General features: G+C 53.0%; 1 protein-coding gene across 4 annotated transcripts; it reads right to left on the bottom strand.

The window, feature by feature from the left end:
* Positions 1-1142: 1142 nt before the first annotated feature.
* ANKRD13A (ankyrin repeat domain 13A) lies at positions 1143-21831 on the bottom strand. 4 transcript variants are annotated; one of them, XM_054996459.1, is made up of 16 exons: positions 21503-21831; positions 18874-18907; positions 17428-17563; positions 16820-16944; positions 15082-15127; positions 12639-12782; positions 12099-12294; positions 11358-11424; positions 10554-10635; positions 9677-9738; positions 7645-7775; positions 6674-6831; positions 6198-6311; positions 5071-5222; positions 3736-3803; positions 1143-2820 (listed from the first exon to the last, which is right to left on the bottom strand). In XM_054996459.1, the coding sequence occupies exons 4-16, from the start codon at positions 16907-16909 to the stop codon at positions 2622-2624; spliced, it is 1509 nt and encodes a 502-aa protein (XP_054852434.1). In that variant the 5' UTR covers positions 16910-16944; positions 17428-17563; positions 18874-18907; positions 21503-21831; the 3' UTR covers positions 1143-2621. The 4 variants fall into 4 exon arrangements, with proteins under 4 accessions (XP_054852434.1, XP_054852435.1, XP_054852432.1 ...); XM_054996460.1 differs by having other exon boundaries at positions 17428-17560; XM_054996457.1 differs by lacking the exon at positions 18874-18907 and having other exon boundaries at positions 21503-21788.
* Between the last annotated feature and the right edge of the window lie 319 nt (positions 21832-22150).

Here is a 22150-nt window from a genome sequence, read left to right as displayed (position 1 = left end):
TCCCTTCTTAGTGAGCCTCTACATCACAAAAGGAATGTCCTGCCCAAATTTCACGTTTCTAGGTCCAGGGGTTTGGGCTGGGCGTTGATGGGTCAGTCAGGACACTTGTCTTTATATAGCTAGAAGATAGATTGAAGCACAGACACTGCTGTATGGCTGTGAATCTTTTTGTTCTGCATTTGGCTCAATTAGTCATACGGGACTTGGCAACAGCACTGCACTTCATGGACGGGAGAGTGCTTACGCTTCGCAAGTTTCATTTGGACACTATAATCAAACTCTGGTTAGACCTCCTTGGCTCATGGTAGGAGAAATGCCAACTGCTCATGTTTTGCTGGAAGACAACTTTGGTGGCCTGTAGAATTGCCTCCGGGCTCCTGTGACTGTCAAGGGGCTTCCGTTTGTTAAAGAAGGCTCTCAGAGAGCCACACAGCAGTGTAGGTGACACTTCTTCAGCTGACATTACTCATGTGCAATGGAGAAGAGCTGCTCAAGCTGTACCCCCCACCCAGGTGACAGATTCTGCAGCCCAAGGAGGACGTTTCGGGCTGATCCCTTATGGAAAATGAGCCTGCCCGCCTTCCTGGGTGGGAACTCCTGCCCTCTCCCCTCCCTCCCTCCCCACCCCGCGTATTAGAGGCAAGGGGACTACTGTCGGTGATTAAAATCTGTAATTTTACAATTGTATGTTCTTAATGTGATTTTAACGCATTTTATGTTGAACGTAACCTGCCCTGAGCCCGCTTGTGGGGAGGGTAGGATATAAAACAAACAAACAAAGAGTCTACGCCGCAGAAGGACTGCCACTCCCCCCCCCCCCCCCGCCTATCCCGGCTTCCCAGTCCCTCGGGGCACATTGGACAGGTGAGAGATAAACCAGATGTGTCTTTTGCCGCTCTTTTGTTGGCTCCATTTTTGTGCTGCTTTTAAAAACTGTCTATATATTTACTTCATATTTTACTTTGAAAGCTGCCTTGAGCACTTTTGGAGGCAAGGCGGCTACTAAATGCTTTAAATAAATACATAGGCAGGAGGGGGAGAAAAGCCTGACTGTAGTGTGTGTGTGTGTGTGGGGGGGGTCACCTCCTGATCACTGCCCCCCTTTCCGCATTGGGAAGAGCACCAGATAAAACGCTTTCTGCCAAGGAGCAACGTTCTTTATTTGCAAGGGGAACGATGTCTCCAGGCCGGTGTCAAATGCCTCCTGGCTCACGCTCCTGGATGCTGCTGCCATCTTCCCCAGCAGCAGGGAGGACACGCCCCTGAGAGGCAGCCTCTGGCCGGCCCCGGGTGCGGGACACGACAGAAGAGTAACAGAAGAGGGTCAGCCAGAATAGCCTCAGCATCTTGCGCACGATACTGTTGCCTGGAAAACCCCTCCCTGCAGCCAGCAGGTTTACTGCAAAAAAACCTGCAATTGGGGGTGGGGGTTAGCCCAAGCTGAGGCTCAAGCGCAGGAAATACCGCCTCTGCTAAGAAGCAGACAGGCTTTGGCATTTGCAGTGCAAAGCAGGTATGAGAAGTGCTCTCTAGCAGAGCTGCACTGGAGGCTGCACTAGAAGGCAAAAAGAACCCCTGCCCTCCACGTGCAGGCTTAAGGACCACCCCCCCCCCAGTGATTTTACCCAGTTCCATTATCCCTCTCTGCACCCTTCCTGAAAGAGCTGGGGAGAGAAAGGAGCCCCCCCCTTGCCTTTGGCCCTATCCCCACCCCATCAGCTGTGACTTGGGAAGGGGAGGAGAGAATTCAGGAGGAGAGAGGCATCGGCGTGCATACGCACACAGCTTCTATGTTGCCACACAGAGCGGTAAGATCTAGAGCTCTCAGAAATGAAGGCGATACGAACGTCTGAAGAGGCTAGTCCTCGTGGCAGTCAGTTGTTTATCTGCTCATCTTAAATGGAAGTGAAAGATGCTCTGCTGAGAGGGAGCATGGCGCATGGCTGTGGGCATTTGGAAAAGGCAACACGAACATTCCCCCGCACCCCCCCCAGATAGAAACCGCATGGCAGTGGCCCTCCTCGCTCCTTTTGCTGTAGGCATTCATCACTGAGGAAGTTTCCCTTAAGAGGCTTTAAAAACGATCCCAAAAGGAAGCTGTACAAAGCACCTGTTAGAGCCAGAGATTCTCGCCTTGGAGAGCAAGAATGGGCTGGTTTGGAATGGCTAAGGAGAGGAAGGCAACTGGCAGGAAGTGGCGGGTTCAAAGGGGGACGAAAAGACGTCCTGAGCAGGCAGTGCCCTGATCCCCAGCAGAGAAGCACCTCACGCTTCGTGGGAAAACCTGGAGAGCTGCGAGATTGCTTTGGTCGAGGTGAGGCGACTCTCCTAGGACTCTCCTCTTACTCAGGCTCTCCAGCGGGACTACACCTGTCTTTCCGAAAGGCATTTGGGTAACAGAAGTGAGGGCAATGCCAGGGATTCCCCTCCAGTCCAGGCTTTGCAGCACACGGAAAGAGCACCAGCAGTGGTGCATGGTGCTCTGAGGGAGGACTCTGGCAGCTCGCCTGCCCCACGGAGGGCAATCCCAGTGCTCCCATTCGGTGCTGCTGGGCCGCTGCCGTTCTCAGGGCTGTTGAGAGCTGCTTCACTGTCTCTCGCCATCTTTGCACCAGGGCCGCCTAGTTCTCCAGAAGGGAGAGCTGGAGGGCTTGCTGCAGCTCAGCTTCTTCCTCCTCCTGCTGCCGCTTCAGCTCCTGTTGCTCACGGACGGAAAGCTCCATGGCCAGCTGTAAGTCCCGGTCAAAACTGGAGGAATCTCTTAGTGGGGCGACAGGGACAACGTGGCTGGCATTTGCCTGGAAGTTTTCTTGCAAGGCCCTGCGTAAGACAGAGAACACTCTCAAGCAGCTGTTGAGACAGAGCTCTGTGTGGCAACCTGGCGGTGGGGGTGAGGGCCAGGAGTCTAACATGTCCGAGCAGACCTTCTCTGCAGCTCCTGGGCCCGTGGCACCAGCTTTGCAGGCAGAAGGTCCCAAACGCAATCCTCAGCATCTCTCATCCAAGAACCTCAGCTGGGGCGGGGGGGGGGGATGGGGGGGAGAGAAGGCTGCCTTGAGCAGCTGTCAGTCAGAAAAGATGGCACTGAGCTAGAGGGACTGACCTGGCACAAAACGGCGGGCAGTCTTCATAAGCAGCTTGGCCATGCTAAAAAATGCGTGCACCCCCCCCCCTCACATACACATTGTGAGCACTTCATGAGGGATTTGGGTGCATCATATCTGCATTGTCTGAAGTTGGAGAACGAGGAAGCCCTGCCCAGACTCTCTCTTGGGCCTGTCCCTTTCTGGTTTCCAACACAGCCCCTGTTTCCATCACATGAAAACACTGGGACACACGCTCAAATCACCTGACACCATTACTCTGAGGACACAAACAGCTCCACGTAGAGCACACAGCGGCACCTGAACCACACAGACAGCTGTGGAGGTTGACACACAACTGAGTAAGATGTTCAGAGGTGGAAAATCAAATCCTAACTGGCTAGGATTGGGGGCCGTCAACCCAGGCTTTACTAACAAAGTGATCCTGGAATCTGGCGCCACCTGCTGCTCTGGCCGAGAGCGGCTCTCCAAGGCCACAGGGAGGGGACCTTCCCAGCGACTCCTCCCTCCCAAGAGCCTCTAGAGAGGGCACGGATTGGGGGGGGGGCTGCCACCCCCCTCCGGTACCCCTAATCTTTGCTGTGGCTGCTCCCTGGTGCAGCCCATCATTTCCCGCAAGAAACGAGGTTACCTTTGATACTGAAGGTTGAGGTCCTGTGAGTAGGAAGCTGCCCCATTGGCGGTGGCGCTCAAGGCCTCCTGCAAGAGAGCAAAACAGTCCCAGCATCTCCATCTGCACACACCAGGGGGAGGGGGGAGGATGCTGGCCTTTGCATTCCCAGAAGGCAGGTTAGAAGAGCGACATGGGAAACAGGGAGGGGGGCAGCAAATTCACATGAAGGAGCTGGATAAACATTTGTAACTTTGGGGCACTTATAAAACCTCATCTTGCGGGGGAAGGGGGGGTGTCAGAAAGAGTGTTGGGCTGGCTCACAGCTGCGCTGGAGTCGGGCTCCCCCAACTCTCAACAAAGCCATCTCAGGCGCTCTTTCAGACTAAGAAACTTGGAGACTGGGGTGTGTTTCACATGAGGACGGACATGTGTCGTTTGCTGGGCCTGCCAATACAACACAGCGGCCACAGGGATTCCACATGGTGAGTTCCGCCGCAGCTTCCTTGCCCTGGTCCCCTGGCAGTGGCCATTCCCCCCTCCCCCGTAGCACAGGCACCTTTCTTTATTAAAAAAGCAGGAAATGGAATATTGTTGTAACAGGTTCTCTGAATTCCCAACTTTTCAAAGTAAGTCTCTAACCTTTTGTCATGAAGATATGCCTTTCCCCTTATATTGCTGCAACAAAAAGAGCTAGAGATTTTTTTTTAAAAAATGAAAGCCGAGAATTCAGAGAAGCTGACACACAGATTATTATGTTATATTACTATAAAGATATTCAGAGTCAAGCTACAAGTGACGCCTGACCCAGGTTGGACACTTGTCAGCTTCCCTCAAGTTTTGATGGGAAATGTAGGCGTCCTGGTCTTGCAGCTGTAATGGAGATCCAAGCTGTAAAACCAGGACGCCGCCTACATTTCCCATCAAAACTTGAGGGAAGCTGACAAGTGTCCAACCTGTGTCAGGCATCACTCGTAGCTTGGCTCTTAGTAGCTGATTAAAAAAATACTGCTCCCCCCCACCCCCCCCATGGAAGAAACTATAGGGAAAATGGCTGCCATAAGGGAAGGACTGGAAAAACCTGAACTTTCCTACCAGCCACCCAGGCTGCCATCTTTCCCAGAATTTGGAGCACAGCAAGTTTAGCGAAGGCCAGGGGAAAGGCAAGAAACCCTAGGAGGTGCATGAAAGTATGGCGATGCTGTGGAAAAGCAGGGGGGGAAACCGCGGCTTCCCAACAGCTTTGAACCTGGGGCAAATAACATGTGTGGAAACAGAGCAGGAGAATGAAGAAAGCGGCCCAGCCGACCTCCTCCAGGCACACACGAAGCATCCCTGGCTGTGCTGCAGACTCACTCTGTTCTGGCCGGACTCCAACAGGCTCTGCTGAATGGCAAACTGCATGATCTCGTTGTCTTCGTCTTGCACACGCACATTTCTGCCGTCATCCTGAATGCGGTAGGATTTGGGGATCTCAAAGACGGACTGGTCCACAGCAAAGGCAGCGGCTGGAGCACGATGCGGGGGGGGGGGGGGGAGAGAGAGAGATTGGAAATGAGGTCAGCTGAAAGAGGGTCAGTAATGTCCTGGGATTCGCAGACAGCACCGCCCCAGACCTCCAGGAGCAGAGTGGAGAGTTAAGCCCCCCCCCACCCCAGGAGCGAGTGGAGTGGCACAGCCTCAGTGGACTGCCAGCCCTGCTGGAATTCAGCCCCCTGGCCTCTGGCAGCCAGCAGCTGTTTAGGGCAGGGTCCCACTGGGAATGCAACCCGGAAGTTAAAGGGCCAGTTGCCGCCTGCTCAGTGTGAACCCCAAGAGGACGCATCAGTCTGGGGAGGCTGCTCAGACAGACTGCTCGGGGTTCAGAAAGGCTGTCGAGACACTTTTGAAGCACAGGTTGTGAGGCTGCCAGGTTTGCCTAGCTTGGTTTTTTTTAAAATTGTTGTAACTTTTTTAGTATTCTTCTGCCACATCCTGGGCAGGTGTGGCACTCTATCCCAGCTTCGGCATCTTTCCATTAACGTTTCTGACAATGGCAACTCTCAGTGCAGCCTGCTTCCTACACCTCGCTGCCCGCTGAAGCTTCAGGACTGAAACTAACTTTGCACATCTCCTCAACCTCCCATCCTCCCTCTATTTCCAACAAAAGCAAAATGGTGGGGGAGGGGGCTGTGCACATCATAGGGGAAAGGCAGAAGCTTGGGCGGGCTGGTTAATCCAAGCAAGGTTTCTTCATTGCTATCGAAAGGGGCAGGGCAGGGCTGCCTAGAGCTATATCTCATAATGCATTGCTGCAGAACTCTGCCGCAATATATCCACTTCCCCCTGCCCAGCTTACACAAAGAGAGCACACCAGATGGTGCCCCCAAGGAGAGAACCTGGGCTCTTGGGGACATCCCACCCCAAAGATAAAAGCTGCTGCTCTCTAACGCCAAAGGGACGGCAACCCACAGGTGCCCCTGCCCCGGGCACAGCTTCCTCACCTGGCTGCCGCTGGGCTCCTTCGAGGGTCTCGGGCAATACCTCTTCTGCTGTGCTGCAACTGTTCACATTCCCAAAGGTGATCCGAGCATTCAGTATGTGGAACAAGGGGATTTCTGGGGAGAGGGAGAAGGCGGAAGGTTAAGCAAGGCTGTGATCCAAGGTCCACCCAGCCCTGCGCTGGCTCCTCTGGCAGGCAGTGGCTCTCCGGGGTTTCAAGCAGCAATCTTGCTTGTCTTATCCTGGCTAACTGAGATCCTCCTCTTAACCCAAGATGCCAAGAACTGAACCTGGGGACCTTCTGTGCACAAACTGGGGCCTCACCATTGAGGCGCAGGCCCTCCCCGTTGTTCAGCTTCCTCCAGCTTCATTTAAAAGAGCATCCCAATTTCCTAAGGATTGCCCGAGAGCACCTGGCACTGGTCTTTTGAGCCTAGAGGAAAAGGAAACCCCCAAAGAGGAGGAAAAGGCTCCGCACCTATTTTGACCGGAAATCCAGGAGGGAATTCCAGGGTGATGAAGTCCTTGAGTCGAGCGAAATGGGCGCTAGTCCTGGCCATCAGGTCAATGATGGGAGTGACCTGTTCCACAAGAGAAAGGGGGAATTCTTCCGACATCCACAGGGTCGCTTTAAACCTGCAAGAGGCAAGGAGGACACTTCAGGCGAGGACAAAAGGAGAGACAGCCACGGCAGGCAGCCGGGCCGTGCACCTACCCCTGCTGTCCACGCACAAGCCGCCCAGGACTGGACAGGACGGCCCCGAACAAGCATCTCTGGGACCCCGACTCCAAAACAGCACTGGGCACAGCAAGCTGGTGCCTGAACTTTGCCACTTTCGACTGTGCAGGGAGGGAGGGAGGAGGAACAAAAAGAATCATTCCTGCAACACAGAAAATGAGAGGTCAGGAAGAAGGGTCTAGCCTCGCTTCCTCCTTGCTAGTTTTCTATGTGCAGGATTTTTTTTTTTGGTACAAAGGAGTCTTCAGCCACATGAATGCCTCCCTGCCTGCCGCACAGACATGAGTTGACCAGTTTCTCAGCTGTTTGGGAGAAAAAGGCCTAATCACAGTTTGTGGGGGGGGGAGGGAACTCTGGTTAATTGTTCCCAGTGGTGTTAAATATCCACACTCAAGGTGGCAGGGGCTGGAATCAGTGGGAAATGTATAAGGCACAAGGCATGGGGCTCAGGCACCTATTGAAAGAAACCCTGAGACCCGGAAGCCCTCCCCACTAACCCCCTTGACCTTGGCTTGGATGCTGAGCTCTAGCAGGTTTTGCTTGGCAGGAAACAACTTCCCTTCACCCAGCAGCGAGAGCATCGCTAGCTCCAGAGGGAAGCCGAGTGGCGATCTGCAAGCTGGGCTGTAGAAAGAGGAGCCCCTCCCCGTGCAAAAGCAAATCCTCCTGAAGCCACGAGCTCCGGGGGCCTGGCAGTGCAGCGGCCTTACTTCTGAGTCCGCACGGTGACTTCTTTGGGCCTCCCAATGTCCCTGTCTTTGAGGTCAAAGTCTGGGTTGAAATATTCCTCTGGAGTGATGGCCGTTGGGTTGTTCGTTGTGGCATATTCTGTCGTGAGGTCCTGGGAAACAGAGGAGCAAAACTGTGCAGACGTTCATTTGTAATTTCTGAATCAAAATATTTATACCCTGCCATTCCCACTGTCCTGGGTGGCTGGGCAAAGCTCTTTTCCTCAAAATTCTGGACATTATTTAATGCAGAGAGGAAATGTCAGATAACTTTGTAACTGAGGAGCACACCTTTGAGAAGGACAAATGTTCTTTCTGCGTCTGCATAAGCCAACGCCAAAATGAACACCCAGGAGTCTGCTTGGTATGCCAATACTAACAAAAAAGGATTCCACTCCCCCCTCCCCCCCTCCCCGAGACCTAAAACCGCTCTGGGATGGCGAGATGAAACCACTCTAGGCACCAGGCCCATCTGAAAAGCCAAGTCTCGGGGAAGAGAAGTGCCGCCTGCTGGATCCTGCCAGAGAAGGTCTATCTAGTCCATCACCTTGTTTGGCACAACAGCCAACCAGTGGCCCAAACGGGCCAACCAACAGGGCACAGAGGCTGATGCCTCCGAGCACTAGTAACCAGAGGTTGGTTGCCTCTGTATATGGAGGTCCCCTCATTTCTGATTGTCCGGGGTCTGAGGAGCAGCCCCCGGACTTGCCGGGAGAAGGGGACGGGAGGCAGCTGGGGGACAGCCACACAGCTGCCCCAGCAGATGCCCAGGACAAGAACCTACCTACGCAGGAGGGAGGGAAAGGAGCACCCAAGCCTCAGAGGGTTAGAAGGGGCAGGTGGAGGCCAGCTAGTCCCACCCTCCAGTGGGAGTCTGGGAGGCCAGGCAGGGAGAGTGAGGTCTAACCAGAGAAGGACAGGGCAAAGGCAGTGGGGACAGCCAGCCAGCAGCTAACCAAACAGAAACCTTACCAGCCAGGGAGGAGAAGCAGCCACAGCAGCCCAGAGCCACGCCCCAGCCTGCAGCCCAGCTAGAAGGCAATAGCCTGGTCCAGGAGATGCCAGAAACAAAACGACTCCAGGTGGAGCTGCCTGAGGCACTCTGTAGAAGCTTGGCAGCCAGCCAAGAAGACACAGCTGTGCCTGCCTCCAGCAGTCAGCTCACCAGGAGAGGCTTGGCAGCCAGCCAATGAGACACAGGTGGACCGACCCAGTGCTTCCAGCCAGGCAAACACAGGTGCAGCTGCCTGGGCCAGCCAGAGCCGTGGTTAGAAGGCAGGAGGAGGGCATGATTGACAGGCAGAGCAGGGGAAGGCTGAAAGGATAAAAGGGAAGTCCACCCAGAGGGCGGGGTGGGTTGTGTTGGAGTTCTTGAAGAAAATGAGCAAGCAAGGAAAGAAGATGGCGAAGGAGGCAAAGGAGGAAGATCGACACAGGAGCAGAGCTAGGTTGAGCGGGCTTGCTAGTGGCTTGAGAGGGTGCATGGGTGATGTGTACCTCCCCTCCTCCCACAAAGCGGGACCCTGCATGATCCCTAGCGGCCAGGGGCGGTGGGCCTATTGAGGCCAGGTAGGCGGTGGCCGCAGGCGCGGGGTGCCGGAGGGAGTGCCGGAGGAGGCTCGGCGGGCGGGAGCGCGCGCCACAAAGCACCAGCCTCCTATCCCTCCCACCCCGCGCCGCTGCCACCGCCAGCACAAGCCCCTGGCCAGGCATCTGCGGCGGCGCAGGCAACCGAGCGGGAGAGCTCAGAGGCCGCCCGCCGCAGCAATCGGGCCGGCGGCGGCACGTGCGCTCCCGTGATAACGTCACGCGTGACGTCATCACGCAGGCCGGTGCACGCGCGCTCGTGGGGGCGCCTGGCCGGCTGGCCGCGAGCAAGGTAAACCCTTGCTCCGCCCCTGCTAGCGGCATCCCGGTGCCAAAGCCAGGTACCCTGGCGCCCACCGCAGCAGCGCCCGGGAGAAAACCTGACACTGATGCTCAACAGATCTGGGTTAAGATGTTGTTTACTCACCTGCTGTGCGCCGTACTCATGTTCAATGGTGCCCAAAAAGGATTCTAAGGGATTTCTGTCAGCTTGAGGAAAACAGCCCATTAGCAAAGCTGCCTCCATCGGCACACAGCTACATTCAACAACCCCTAGCCCCTACACCAGAACCTTTCCAGAGAAACATTCCCCCCTCCCCCCTGCAAGCTACTCTGGTTCGTGGGACCCACTTGGGGTGCCTGGAAGCACCAATATCTTGCTGCACTGGTTTTCTGCACCTGCTCATTTGAACAGAGGGCACTGCAAGGGGCTGTTTCACAGCACTGGCCAGAGGCAGAATTCACCACTCCTCTCCCCACAGTCTGGATTTCTGCAATACTCCTATGATAAACTTGAGAAAGACCCTCCTGCCAGGGAAGAATGCTTTTAGCACATGGGGGCTGCACCGCAAGAGCATTTTCTGACACAGCTACAGGATGGAGGGCACCTTGTGCCTGCATTTATAGTTCAAGTTCTGTAAACTGGTTATTTAAGAAGCTGGAATGTAAGGTGTGTGTATGGGGCAGGGGGAGGCCCAAGAGAGAAGCCTCAAGAACTGATATTTGGAAAGTCAGTGCCATCCCTTCTACTGTTTGTGCTGGGGCATGGCACACAATGCTTCACTTCCAGGCTCATTCAAAACAAGTACTGAATGACAACAACCTGTTCAGAGCAGAGTCCAAATGAGCCAGCTGCACTCCCTGCCTCATGAACTGGGGCATGTAATTCAGCCAAAGAATTGGCCTCCAGTACCCAGAAAGCATCAAGCAGGAAGTAAATGCACTTTGTTGTTGGGCTGGTATGCTACAGGAGGCCCACCCACAAACCCAAGATCTCAGTATCTTCAACGGCAACAGGTCATTACCTTTGTATCTCCTCTTCTCCTCTTCAGTCAAGTGTTCTGTTCGGATCTTGGTCACAACGTTCACATTGTTTGCTGTGTACACCTTTGGGGAAATGGGAAGACGGAACTATTGAGTAAGGTTTGCCCACCTGAGGTCTCCAAAGGCAACCGGCAATCCCTCACCCCTGTCTGCTGTCAAGTCAAAGCAATTCATTGTGTGTCTCCATGCAGCACAGACAGAAATCCATCAGCCAAAAAGCCAGCTGGACATCTGAGGGCCTGGACTTTCTGCAGTGCAAGAGAAGACCCTCGCCACATAGGGCCAGCCCAAGGGCTCTCCAGCTCAGCTTAGAGTGGCCAGCCAGACCCCTTGGGCAGAGCTCCAAGGGGAAAGACATCGGGCATCCTGCCTCTCAATGGAGAGGTGGTGGTGACCATGGCTAGTGGCACTCAATACGCCTTCCTCTGTGCGGCTACCACGATCCCTTCTGAGCACCACTGAAACTAGCTGCCACCAAAATATTGTGTTATTAACCACTTCCAATTGCTTACAGACTAAAATACAGACTATAAGTTTATACCGGCCATTTTTGCATTTGGAGGGGCAGCACCCTATTCATTTCCCCCCAGACCAGCTGTAGTTTTACAGGCCTCAATCACATCCCCTGTCAAGCAACTCAGAATTCTCAGTTGCCTTACACACCTGAGCCAGGAAGACTGTGATCCAGGAAGGATTTTGATGGGCCGGAGCGAAGGTGGGAACGGCTTGCAGCCCTCAGGAGAGAGACAGAGACGCAAGCACAAGGGCACAGAATTGCTTCCTACCTTTGCTTCGTAATTGTTAACCTCTTCGGACTTCTCTGTTCTCCAGACCCAGAAGCCAGACGTATTTCTACAAAGGAAAGCAGACTATGAAAGCATCTGCAACGCTGCCTTTAAAAAGCGGCCTTCTCTAAGCCCACCATCTTTTTTACAACTGTCAGGTAACGTCTTCCCGAGCAGCCTCACAAATTGTATTATTTAATGTTTTTAAATGTTTTTAATGATGTTTGTATTTGTTATCCGCCCTGAGCCTGCGAAAGCGGGGAGGGCGGACTATAAATATAATAAATTAAATTAAATTAAATTAAAAAAGGAAGTTCTTCAGATCCCAAAAACACAACGAGAAGGATCTGTGTGTCTTCCAGCTCCCAAGGAGAGAAGTAGCACCTATCCCAAGCAAGGGTGAGGAAGATGTCATTTGTACGGCACTTGCTGTGTTCAAAGCCCTTCACGTGAAGTATCTTGGGATAACCTTTACAACTGCCCCACAAGCCCATTCCCATACTGAAGAAGGGGAGACTGGGGCTTGCCTAAGGATGCCTACTGAGTTGATGACCAAGACGAGACGGGGCCCAGGGACCTTCCAGGACAGAGCTCCGTCCCCTGGCTACAACGCAACACCAGCTCCCAACGTCTCAGCCCAGCATCCCATACCGAAGCCTCCGAGGGAGGAGGCTGCCTCTCCAAGAAGGCACCCATGACCCTCCCTGTGGGTGCTTGTATCACCCCACTCCTCGCTCTCACCTTTCAAATGCAATGTTCCTGGTATCCAGGGAGGTGCTGATGATGGGGGAGGTCAGCCGCCTCTCCACCTCCTTGCTCTTTGGGGTCATGGAGTCCAGGGTCAGGCGCTGGATCTGCTGTGTGATCTCAAAGCGCTCCGTTGCAACCACCTTCTCGTCATGGTTCACCTCAATCAGCTCTGCCCAGTTCCCAGTGTCTGTGGTGGGGAGGGCAGAGACAAAGATCACAAAAGCCTTGTTACGGATAAACGGAAGGATGTCGCTGAAGACACTTGTACGGACCTTTGGGAGCAGAGATATTGGTGCAGAATATCAGACCAGTCCCAAACTGACCCAGAGCCCTAAAGCTGCCAAGTTAATTCAATGATTCCTGCATGGCTCTCTTCCAGCAAGTGCCACCTTCGGACCCAAACACTTCACCGAATCCACACCCCAACGGGCAGAAGAGTCCGACTCCCCACCCAGCAGCCCCCTGCAACCCCCCTCCCCTTCGCTTCCTCACCCCCCACCCCCAGACTCTCAGATCCCAGGCTCCACCCACCTTCGCCCCTGAAGATCAGGCTGCGTCTTCCTCGTTCCCAGCTCATGTTTTCAAATCGAAGCAAGGTGATATCCACTCGCAGCTTTGCTCCACTCTTCCAGATGCGGCAGACGTCACTGGGGCAAACTCGGGAAACCAGCGGAACTGTCAGGAGGCAGAAAGACAGCAAAAGCCAGATGTGAAGCCCCTTTGAAAGGAAGGCAGAAATAAAAGGGGAAAGTTCTGGCGGATCAGGCCAAAGGTCCCCTAAGTCCCAAAGATTAAAACAAAGAAACCCCCTATAAATTATTTGCCCTAATTAACAGGCTCTCCAAAAAAGAGACCTCTGTTTCTTAAGTCTCATATCTAAGGTGTTCAAAGAAGAAATATAACCTGCCACTAGGCGGGTTGGAATCCTTAATGAGGCATGGATAAACAATCCGTTGCAAGCCCGTTTCTTGAAGCGGCACGCCAGAGGGCCCAGTATCAAGCCCCCAAACAGGGCATCCAGGAAACAGAGGTAGACTGCCACACAGCATGCAGGTTCCATCACAACCACTGATTCTCCACTCCACCAGTCCTCTTTAAAGCCATCTAATTTAAAGGGCATCTCTACATCTTCTGGCAAGATTCCAAAAGTTAATTGTGAATAATTGTTGTAATTATTTATTTGCCCCATTGTTCTCCCGCCCTTCCTCTAAGGAGCTCAGGGGTGGCATAAATGATTCTCCTCTCTAGCAGTTTATCCTCACGACAACTCTGGAAGTCAGGTCAGAACGAGAGCAGACGAGGGGCCCAAAGTCAGCCAGCACATTTCACGGCAAGTGAGGATTTCAACTGGGATCTCCCGGGTTCCAGTTCAACACACACGAAGCTGTCGTATGCAAAATGAAGGCCACTGGTCCACCAAGGTCAGTCTTGTCTACTCGGACTGGCAGCAGCTCTCCAGGGTCTCAGGCAGAGAAAGGCCTTTCCCATCACCCACTGCCTGGTCCTCTTCACTGGAGATGCTGCCAGGGGCTGAGCCTGGGGCCTTCTGCACGCCAAGCAGAGGCCCTGCAGCTGAGCCAGGGCCCCTCCCACCCCAACCACTACACCAGCCTGCTGTACAGCCCTTCTTTTCATCTCTTTGCCCAAATCTTCTTATTCTCATCAACCTCACTGGTTCTAGTATTATGGGAGAGGGAGGGGGGAAATCACCCTGCCCACTTCCTGCACACCAGGTGCACCCTTGGCCTGCACCAAGCTGTCTTTTTTGTAATGCTGGAGCCTGTCCTCGGAGGAAAGGTGCTCCAATCTCTAAAATCTTTCTGGTTCCCTATCCTGCAGAGATGACAGGAATAAAATCCCATAAGGAAACCCAAAGTTAGCAAATTTACATTGTGCCAAACAACTGAAAACGCTTTCAAATCTTTCAAAGGCTCCTGTTTTTGTAAAATGAGGATCCTATCATTCTGACAAAAAGAAGGTAAATGGACAGAAGGGAAGGTTTAGGGGAGGCTACAAGGTGTGGTGGGGCTTTGGGGGCAGGCAGGGGCTCTCCTTTGAATGGGAACAAGTTCCTGTGTGTATGGAAGTTGCTAGTTTGTGACTAGAGGCCCTAGATTTCTCACAGCTGTAATGTTAATTAATGGCTTAACCCTGATTGGTTCCTGTGTTGCCAGTGAGGCCTAGAAACATGGCCTTTCAGTTCACTCAAGGCAGCCATGTTATTCTGTTCTATCACTCTTAGCGTGTTGTTATGCTGGATGTGCAAGAGAGACGGCTCACCATGTGATGGAGGGTGAGATATGCAACTACAGAAGCCATTTAGAGATGCTTAGTTAGCCAGCTTTTAAGTTTAGACAGACAAGTTTTATTATTTAGCAACAGTTAAGAATGTGTTGCTTTATTGCTTGTTGCCTGAAGAGAGTGCTTCATGTTCTGCAGAGAATCTCCTTCATCAATAAACTTATTTGTCTTTTATTAAACTGAGGTCAGGAATTCATGTCCTGTGCATGGGTATGCCCCTAGAAATGAACCGGAGATTGAGAAGTGTTGCCTTTTTAAAAAGGAGAGCTTTTGGACTCACAAATACCTCAAACCGCATTCCGCTTGCCTGGTCTCTGGAGTGGCTGTGGGTCATCGCTCAGAGCTGGGAGGAGCGTGGGTTTGTGCACCAGGCTAGCAAATACCCCAAGGAAGAGTCAGCTAAACCCAAAATAGCAGAAACTGCCTCAAAGAAGAAGGCTGGTTAAGTGGTTGGGTTGCGAAGCAGCACTCTACTGGTTCTAATCCCACTACTGCCACGAGCTCACCAGGTGGCCTTTGGTAAGCCCCTCCTCTCAGCTGCAGCTCTTCAGCTGTTTTCTGGGGATACTAACAACCCTGACTTTGTTCACTGCTCTGAGTGGGATACTAATCTGTCTAGAAGGGCAGTATGTAAGCACAGTTGTTGTTGTTGTTGTTACTGAATCAGACTTACCCCAACTGGTGAATTCCCACTTCATTTCCACATAAAAGTCGGGAGTCTAGCACAGAAAAATGAAAGTAGAGCAAACCTGAGTCCAGCACATGTTGGGGGGTGGGGTCTTGCGAAAGTCAACAACCTGCACTGAAGTTAACTAAGCAAACCAAAGCTTCGCACCTAGTGTGCATCCAGAGTCATGCGATAGTTAGAATTCTGGACTCAAATCAGGGGAACTGGGTTCAAATCCCCGCTTGACAGGAGACTGAGTGGGGGTCCTTGGACCAGTCACTGTCTCTCTGCCTAACCTACCTCACAGGGGTTTTGTAACAATAAAGGGAGGAGAAGAAGAGATCTATGAGCTATTTGGAGGAAGGCGGCGGGAAGAAAATAAATAAATGTTCAAAACCAGTACGCAATATAAGTAACAAAGGATGGCCATTATGCCTGGCCTGCCAGTAAACGAATACCTGTCATAAAGCTTTAGCATTTGGCACTCTTCAGCCTGTGTAATATAGTAAAGAGTCCAGTAGCACTTTTAAAACTAACCAACTTTATTGTAGCATGAGCTTTCGAGAACCACAGCTCTCTTCGTCATATGCATTGTGATCTTAAAGGTGCTAGTGGATTCTTTACTATTTTGCAACTACAGACTAACATGGCTAACTCCTCTGGATCTATATCCTGTGTAACTTTTTCATAAACTGTATGTGGGGTGGGGGGAGGAGACAGCTCCATAGCAAGATTGGCTGAGCTGGAAGTCAACACAGCCGAAAGTGACTCAGCACTCCGGTGGGGGGCAGGGGGGGCAGTCGCCTCCCAGCAACTTCAGGGCTAGCTAACAGACCTGCCCAGCTGAGGCACAGGAGGGGCTGCAGGGCTGGCAGAGGGGGGAAGGCTTGATGCAGAAGGTGACCTGGAGAGGCTGCCTAAGACGCTTTGGCTCTGGAGATCGAGGGTCTCTCTAGCCATGCAGGTTTTTAAAGGGTTGAGTTCGGGTTCCCACAACCATACAGCCGTTAAAAAGTACATGGCAGTTAAAAAATAAAGAAGAGCCCAAATGGCCCCAGAATGCCTCCACGGGGGAAGGAGGGGCTCCCCCCCCAAACCTTTTTGCCATGTCAAAATAGCGGGGGGGGGAGGGGAGTCCCTCTCCCATTCTTACTGCTCTACATGCACAGAATACTCCACTTGGAGCAGAAAAAACGGGGGGGGGGGACTCTAACCCTTCCCTGCTATTTTGACGTGGGGAAATAGCTTGAGGGGGGAGGGAGGAGTGCCCCCCCCATGGAGGCATTCTGAAGCAGTTTGCACTCTCCTTTATTTTTAACCACTATTCCCCAAAACTGCTGAGTAGCTGCAGGGAACTCGAATCCCCCAGACCCAACTCTTTAAAAACTGCGTGTCTAGCTTGGGCCTGACAAGGGCCGCTGGTGGGTGCTGCCACATGAGCATAAAATGGTGAGCCTATCAACCCCCCCCCCCGCCCCTCCCTGGAACCAGCCTTTCCAGTGCCTCGGAGAGCCATTTCACGGCGGACTCTGCTTTCAGGAATCTAACTATGGTGTTTAAATAGGTATTACAGTCCTGCAAAAACGTTAGCCTGTTGAAGGCCAAATGCTGAATTTGGTGGATTATCAACAGAGACAGGCATGGGGGCTCTGATGGTTTTAGGGGGGAACCAGAAATCAGAAAATGTCAGGGCTGGACTTTGAAGCAACCACTGGCCGAGTTTCCTTCCTCCCCAGCTCTTTACCTCATTAATTTTCTGGAGCAATTCCGGAACCCCCCCAAGGGTTGTGGATGTTTGACGATAATCCCGATGCTGAAGGATCATATGAACCATCTCAGGGTCCCCGGTGCTTACCGCCTCGTGCAAGACTGGTGGAGGAAAGACAAACGGAGATAAGCTAGCAGAAAGAGACCGGAAACCAAAGATCTGCATGTTTGATGTATTGTCGAAGGCTTTCACGGCCGGAGAACGATGGTTGTTGTGGGTTTTCCGGGCTGTATTGCCGTGGTCTTGGCATTGCAGTTCCTGACGTCTTTTGGTCCTCTGACCTCTGAAGATGCCAGCCACAGCTGCTGGCGAAACGTCAGGAACTGCAATGCCAAGACCACGGCAATACAGCCCGGAAAACCCACAACAACCATCTACATGTTTAATTCAAACAGGTCCATGCAGTTTCAAACACAACTTCCAGACCCTCTTTAGTTCCTGGGAACTTGCTACCTTTGAATCGCAGCAGTCCCCATGCCCGTCCATTTCCTTCGGCCAGAAGTACACAGCGGCAAGGCCAAGGCTCTCCCCTCGGTCTCCCTTCTGCTGCTTGTTGTGGGGGGGGAGGGGAAGCAGCCTCTTACCTGTCCATCCTGAAGTGTTCTCTTTGGTGACGTCTGCCTTGTGCCGCAGCAGGACGCTGGCAGACTCGATGTATCCCAGAGAAACGGCAAGATGCAATGCGGTCCGGCCACGAGGATCCCGCTGCTCGACATCCTGCTAAAGAGCTGAGAGTTAGACCTCTTCTCCGGCAGCTGCTATCTCCAGGATGCTAAGCACAAGCATTCGTCACGATAATGCTTCATGGAGGCCTGCAGGACATGTCATGGAAGCTGTGCACGATGCTGCAAGGCTGCCGTTGTGTCTCTTCTCAGGACACAGACAGGCAAGCATAAAACCGAACAGCAATCCCAAGACAACTCCAAGGACCTCCTACACAAGGAAGTTTGGGGAAAGATGTCATTCCAAACCACAGCTTATTCTGAACACCCAGCATCTATCTAGAAAATCTGGATAACCAGGGCCGTTTCCGCACGGCTTACCTCAACCCGGAACGCTGTGCAACATGCCGGAAAAAAAAGTGGAAGATCGCGTTTTCTCGCGCGAGTTTTGCGCAACATCGCACAAAACTCACGTGAGAAAACACGATCTTCCGCGTTTTTTTCAGCATGTTGCGCAGCGTTCCGAGTTGAGGTAAGCCGTGCGGAAACGGCCCAGGACTGTGGATTTCATCGAAACCTGCACAATGGGAAGCTGGCTCCCATCACCACAGGCCGCTGGACCATCTAGCCCAGTGCTGTCTACTCTGACTGGATCTCGGCTGGGGAGGGAGGTGTCACTGCAGCTACACCCAGATGCTTTTAACTAAAAGGTGCCAGGGATTGATCCTGGGGTTTGCAAAAGCCGGTGGCCCATCACTGAACTGACACCCGTATCTGAGCCTGCTTGCAGGGAGAGTGGACTGCAAATTGAATTCACATCTGCCGCCCTTAAGGCCCTGAACGCTGCCGTCGTCCCGCTTCCTTTCGGCCAGCCCTGCCTTTCCTGCACGATCCTCCCACTGGGTACCCCAGCAGGGCACGGCCTCCACCTTCAGGCTACCATCTTGCTGAGGACCCATCAGGATGGGCCCTTCTCCTCTCCAGCACCTCTGGGAGGCAGCGCGCCCAACAGCAGAGCCTCACTGGCGGGGTTTTCTGCAGCTGGTAAACTAGGCCCCCCCATCACCCATTTTTTAAAAAAACAAAAACGGGAGTTCTAGCCTCTGCTTTTCTGTACCAGGAATTGCTGTCACCCTACAAGGCGATGCTATGAAACAAGTGCCTGAGTGCACACAGCGAGTGGCGACCTTTACAAAGCAAACTTTGTAAAATGTCTGGTGACGTTATGGAAACAGATGGCCTCTGGAACCACATCCCCATGTGGGTGTCACACTCACACACACAGGACAATGAGAGCTCTTGACAGACCACTACAAGATGCAGAACACACAAGGCGGAAGGAGCCACAAGCATGCAACACACGCCCACCTTACGCAGGTCTTTCACTACTAGCCTTAGAAATCTGAAATAGAAGAGCATCTATCACTAGCGGAAAAGAGCAAGAATCAACGCGGTGCCGAAGAGGGAAGGTCGTTCTCGGATGTGCTGCTGCTGTGGTGTGCTAGGTGCTGCACCACATTTACGAAGGGCCAGGAATAGGGGAAGTGGAAAGGATGGATTCATTGATTAAATGCAGACTAACAACTGAAACTTGGTTGATGGGTTGAACTTGAATACATGCTGCCAAAAATATCACCAAGTTCTTGCTGAGATTCCAGAGAGCTCTTACTGAGGTTTGGTAACAGAGAGATATATTTAAGCTTATTTGCCAATTTAATTGCCTAAAATTCTTTAATCAGGAGTTGGGGCTACAGTCTCATGGACAAGGGACTTGGCAAGTCTGTTTTATAAGTAAACTTGCATAGAACTGGAAGAACTGGAATGTTCAATAACTCATTTTATGAAAAGAAGTACAAAGGCCTCATTTAAGAGCTTCATTAACATTCTGAATTATAGCTCCGTGCCAGAACCCTCGCTCACTGCTTTAGATGGCCTCCCCCTTTGAAAATGTAAACTCCTTGAGGCAAGGACGTGTGTTTTTCAGTTTATGCCATACAAGACCATGAACAACAACAGCAGAGTTCCAATTATTATCTATTTGTTTCAAATTAACTTTGGCATTTGCACAAGTATTACGGACACTAAAAGAGATCAGGCAGGCAGAATGACTTGGCAAATTTGATCTCATTGGCAGTGGAATTCCAGCGGGCCATGAGGCCTCTTGCTGCTGCAGCCTGCCTTCAGCACTTGCCTGACTTTGTTCAAAAATCATTCTCTGTGCTCCTCCAAAAGAAGGAAGTGAACATATTGGCCAACTTCTCTAAACAGAAATCACATCTCACAATTTGGAAATTTCTAGTTTTGCTTGGGGGAGAGACAAGGCAGGGCTATGCAGAAAGAAGAAAAATTACCTATGTTAGCCTTGACAAGAACGTTGGGAAAGGGTTAAACTGCCCCGCCAAGAGACTCTAAAGTGGCATAACTTTTGGCAGAGGTCTTTAGTGGTGCCAGGATTCCATCCCAGCTGGCAGGTTGCCTTCAGATGCAACATGCAAACACGTCCCTCACACCTGCCTTTCTTCTTAGCCTCCTTTCAAGTGACTGAAAATATTTTCTTGATGCCCACAGTGCTGGTCTGAAGCTATCTTTCCTCTGCATTGCTAGAATCAGTCCCTGAAAGCCAAGAAGAAGTTCTGCTGCTTTTGAGAACAGCTGGACTGACGGGGAGAGGGGAAAGTAATGTGGTGCAGTGGTTACTGGACTTGTAATGGGAAGAGCTGGATTCAAATCTTGTGCCATATATGCTGCTTTGAACTGCTGAAAAACACACACACACACAAGGGAATACTTTCTGCTTAGCTGCCCCATACAAGGAGAAGGCAAGGTTTCTACCTCCCAAAACAAATCCTTCAAAGCAACAGCTTAACAGTCAACTTTTTCTACATCAATTTAGTTTCTTAACGACAGCCACGGACACTCAGCACTCCAGAGGATCCGGGAGTGTGTTCTAACATGCGCACTCAAAACGTTATTTTTATTTATTTTTATTTTATTGCACTTGTGTTCCACTCTCCCTGTGAGAGTGGAATACAAGTGCCACACATTGGTGCTGGGCGCTCATGAAGCCATCCTCCCTGGAATCTTTTCCCATTCCCTCCTAGCCTCCAGATCCTTTCCCCCAACAGACCCATCTGCAGGCCCCAGATGGCAGAGACTTGGATGAGCCCTAGACATTTTTCTTCCATTCGCCACCCTTATTTTGTATTTTACAGGGATCCATTTGTCCCCTGATCACTGGAGTGCTCAACAACACAGCTGGAGAATCTGGTGTTCTCTCTCTCTCTTTTAACATGCTGGTCCTAAATGGGCCCCAAGACACATAAGTGAGGCTGGGCAAGGCACAGACCTCGCTTCCTGGTGATTCCGTTTTAGAAACATCGTCTAAAAATAGCACAGAGTTGCCTTCTGAAAGTGGAGAATCCACAGAATCCCCCAGAAGCAGCTCTGGTGTGCAGGACTCCTTGCCATGTCGTCCGGCCCCAGGGGGCACAGTCCCCGACCCGCTGCACCTGCAGGATTGCTCCCCAGGCCCCCACCCTGGGCTCCCAGGCCCCCCTCCAAGGAAGAAGCCAGGGAGAAACGGGAGCAGCCCTTTGGCATGGCGCAGCACACACAGTGTCGGTCTTGCTAGGGTTGCCAACTCCGGGTTGGGAAATTCCTGGAGATCTGAGGGGCTGGAGCTTAGATAGGGTGGGGTTTGGGGAGGAGAGGGACTTCAGCAAGGTAGAATGCCATCGGGCCCACCTACCGAAGCAGCCATTTTCTCCAGGGAACTGATCTAGAGACCAGCTGTAATTCCGGGAGCTCTCCAGCCACCACCTGGAGGCTGGCAACTCCGGGAGAGACCCGGGTTCGAATCCCTGCTCCGCCCGGAAGCTCCTTGAGCCAGCCACGCTCCCTGCTGAGCCCACCTCGCAGGGCTGTCGTGGAGGCGGGGCAGGGCCGGGCCATGGCGGGCAGCCGAGCCCCCCGACCCGGTCCCCGTCGCCTCCCTTACCTGGCTCTCCAGCGCCTCTGCCAGCCGCCGGGAGTCGTTGTGCCAGACCAGGGCGTGCAGGGGGAAGCGGCTGGCGCAGCTGGGGGGCTCGCCCGTGGGGCTCCCGCTGTCTCCCGTGGGGGGCGCGGGCCCGGGGGGGCCGGCTGGCTGGGCCCCCCCCGGCCCCTCACGGCCGCCCTCCCCCTCCATCTCGCCGGCCCCTCACCCGCCCGCGGCCGCCCTCGGCCTCCGGCAAGGAGCCCGGGCGGTCCCTCCTGCCGCGGGTGCGCTGGCGGGCAGGCGGGCCGGGCCGGCCTCGGGGGCGTTTCGCGGACGGGACGGGCCGGCCCAGCGTTCGCCGAGCATCGCCCCGAGCAACCCCCGCCTCTCCCTCGGCCGCTCCCGTGAAGCCGCAGGCGCCACCTTGGGTGAGGGCAGCGGCGCCAGGCAGCCATGTTGGCCAAGGGCGGCCTGTCAGGGGCCCCTCGGCGCCATCTTGGGTGAGGGCAGCGGGGCGCCGAGGACGGGCCGCCCCGCGCGGCTCCTTTTCCCTCTTTCCCAGCCCCGCCCTTGCACGGTATAAACAACCTTCACGTGTCATGATTAAAGTGTAAACTTTAGGACGCGCGGTCTGAAGTTCAAAATTTTAAGATTTCATTTCAAGGTTAC

Source organism: Eublepharis macularius, chromosome 13 (assembly GCF_028583425.1).
Source record: "Eublepharis macularius isolate TG4126 chromosome 13, MPM_Emac_v1.0, whole genome shotgun sequence".
Lineage (NCBI taxonomy): Eukaryota > Metazoa > Chordata > Lepidosauria > Squamata > Eublepharidae > Eublepharis > Eublepharis macularius.
This window is presented reverse-complemented; position numbering and strand designations above follow the sequence as displayed.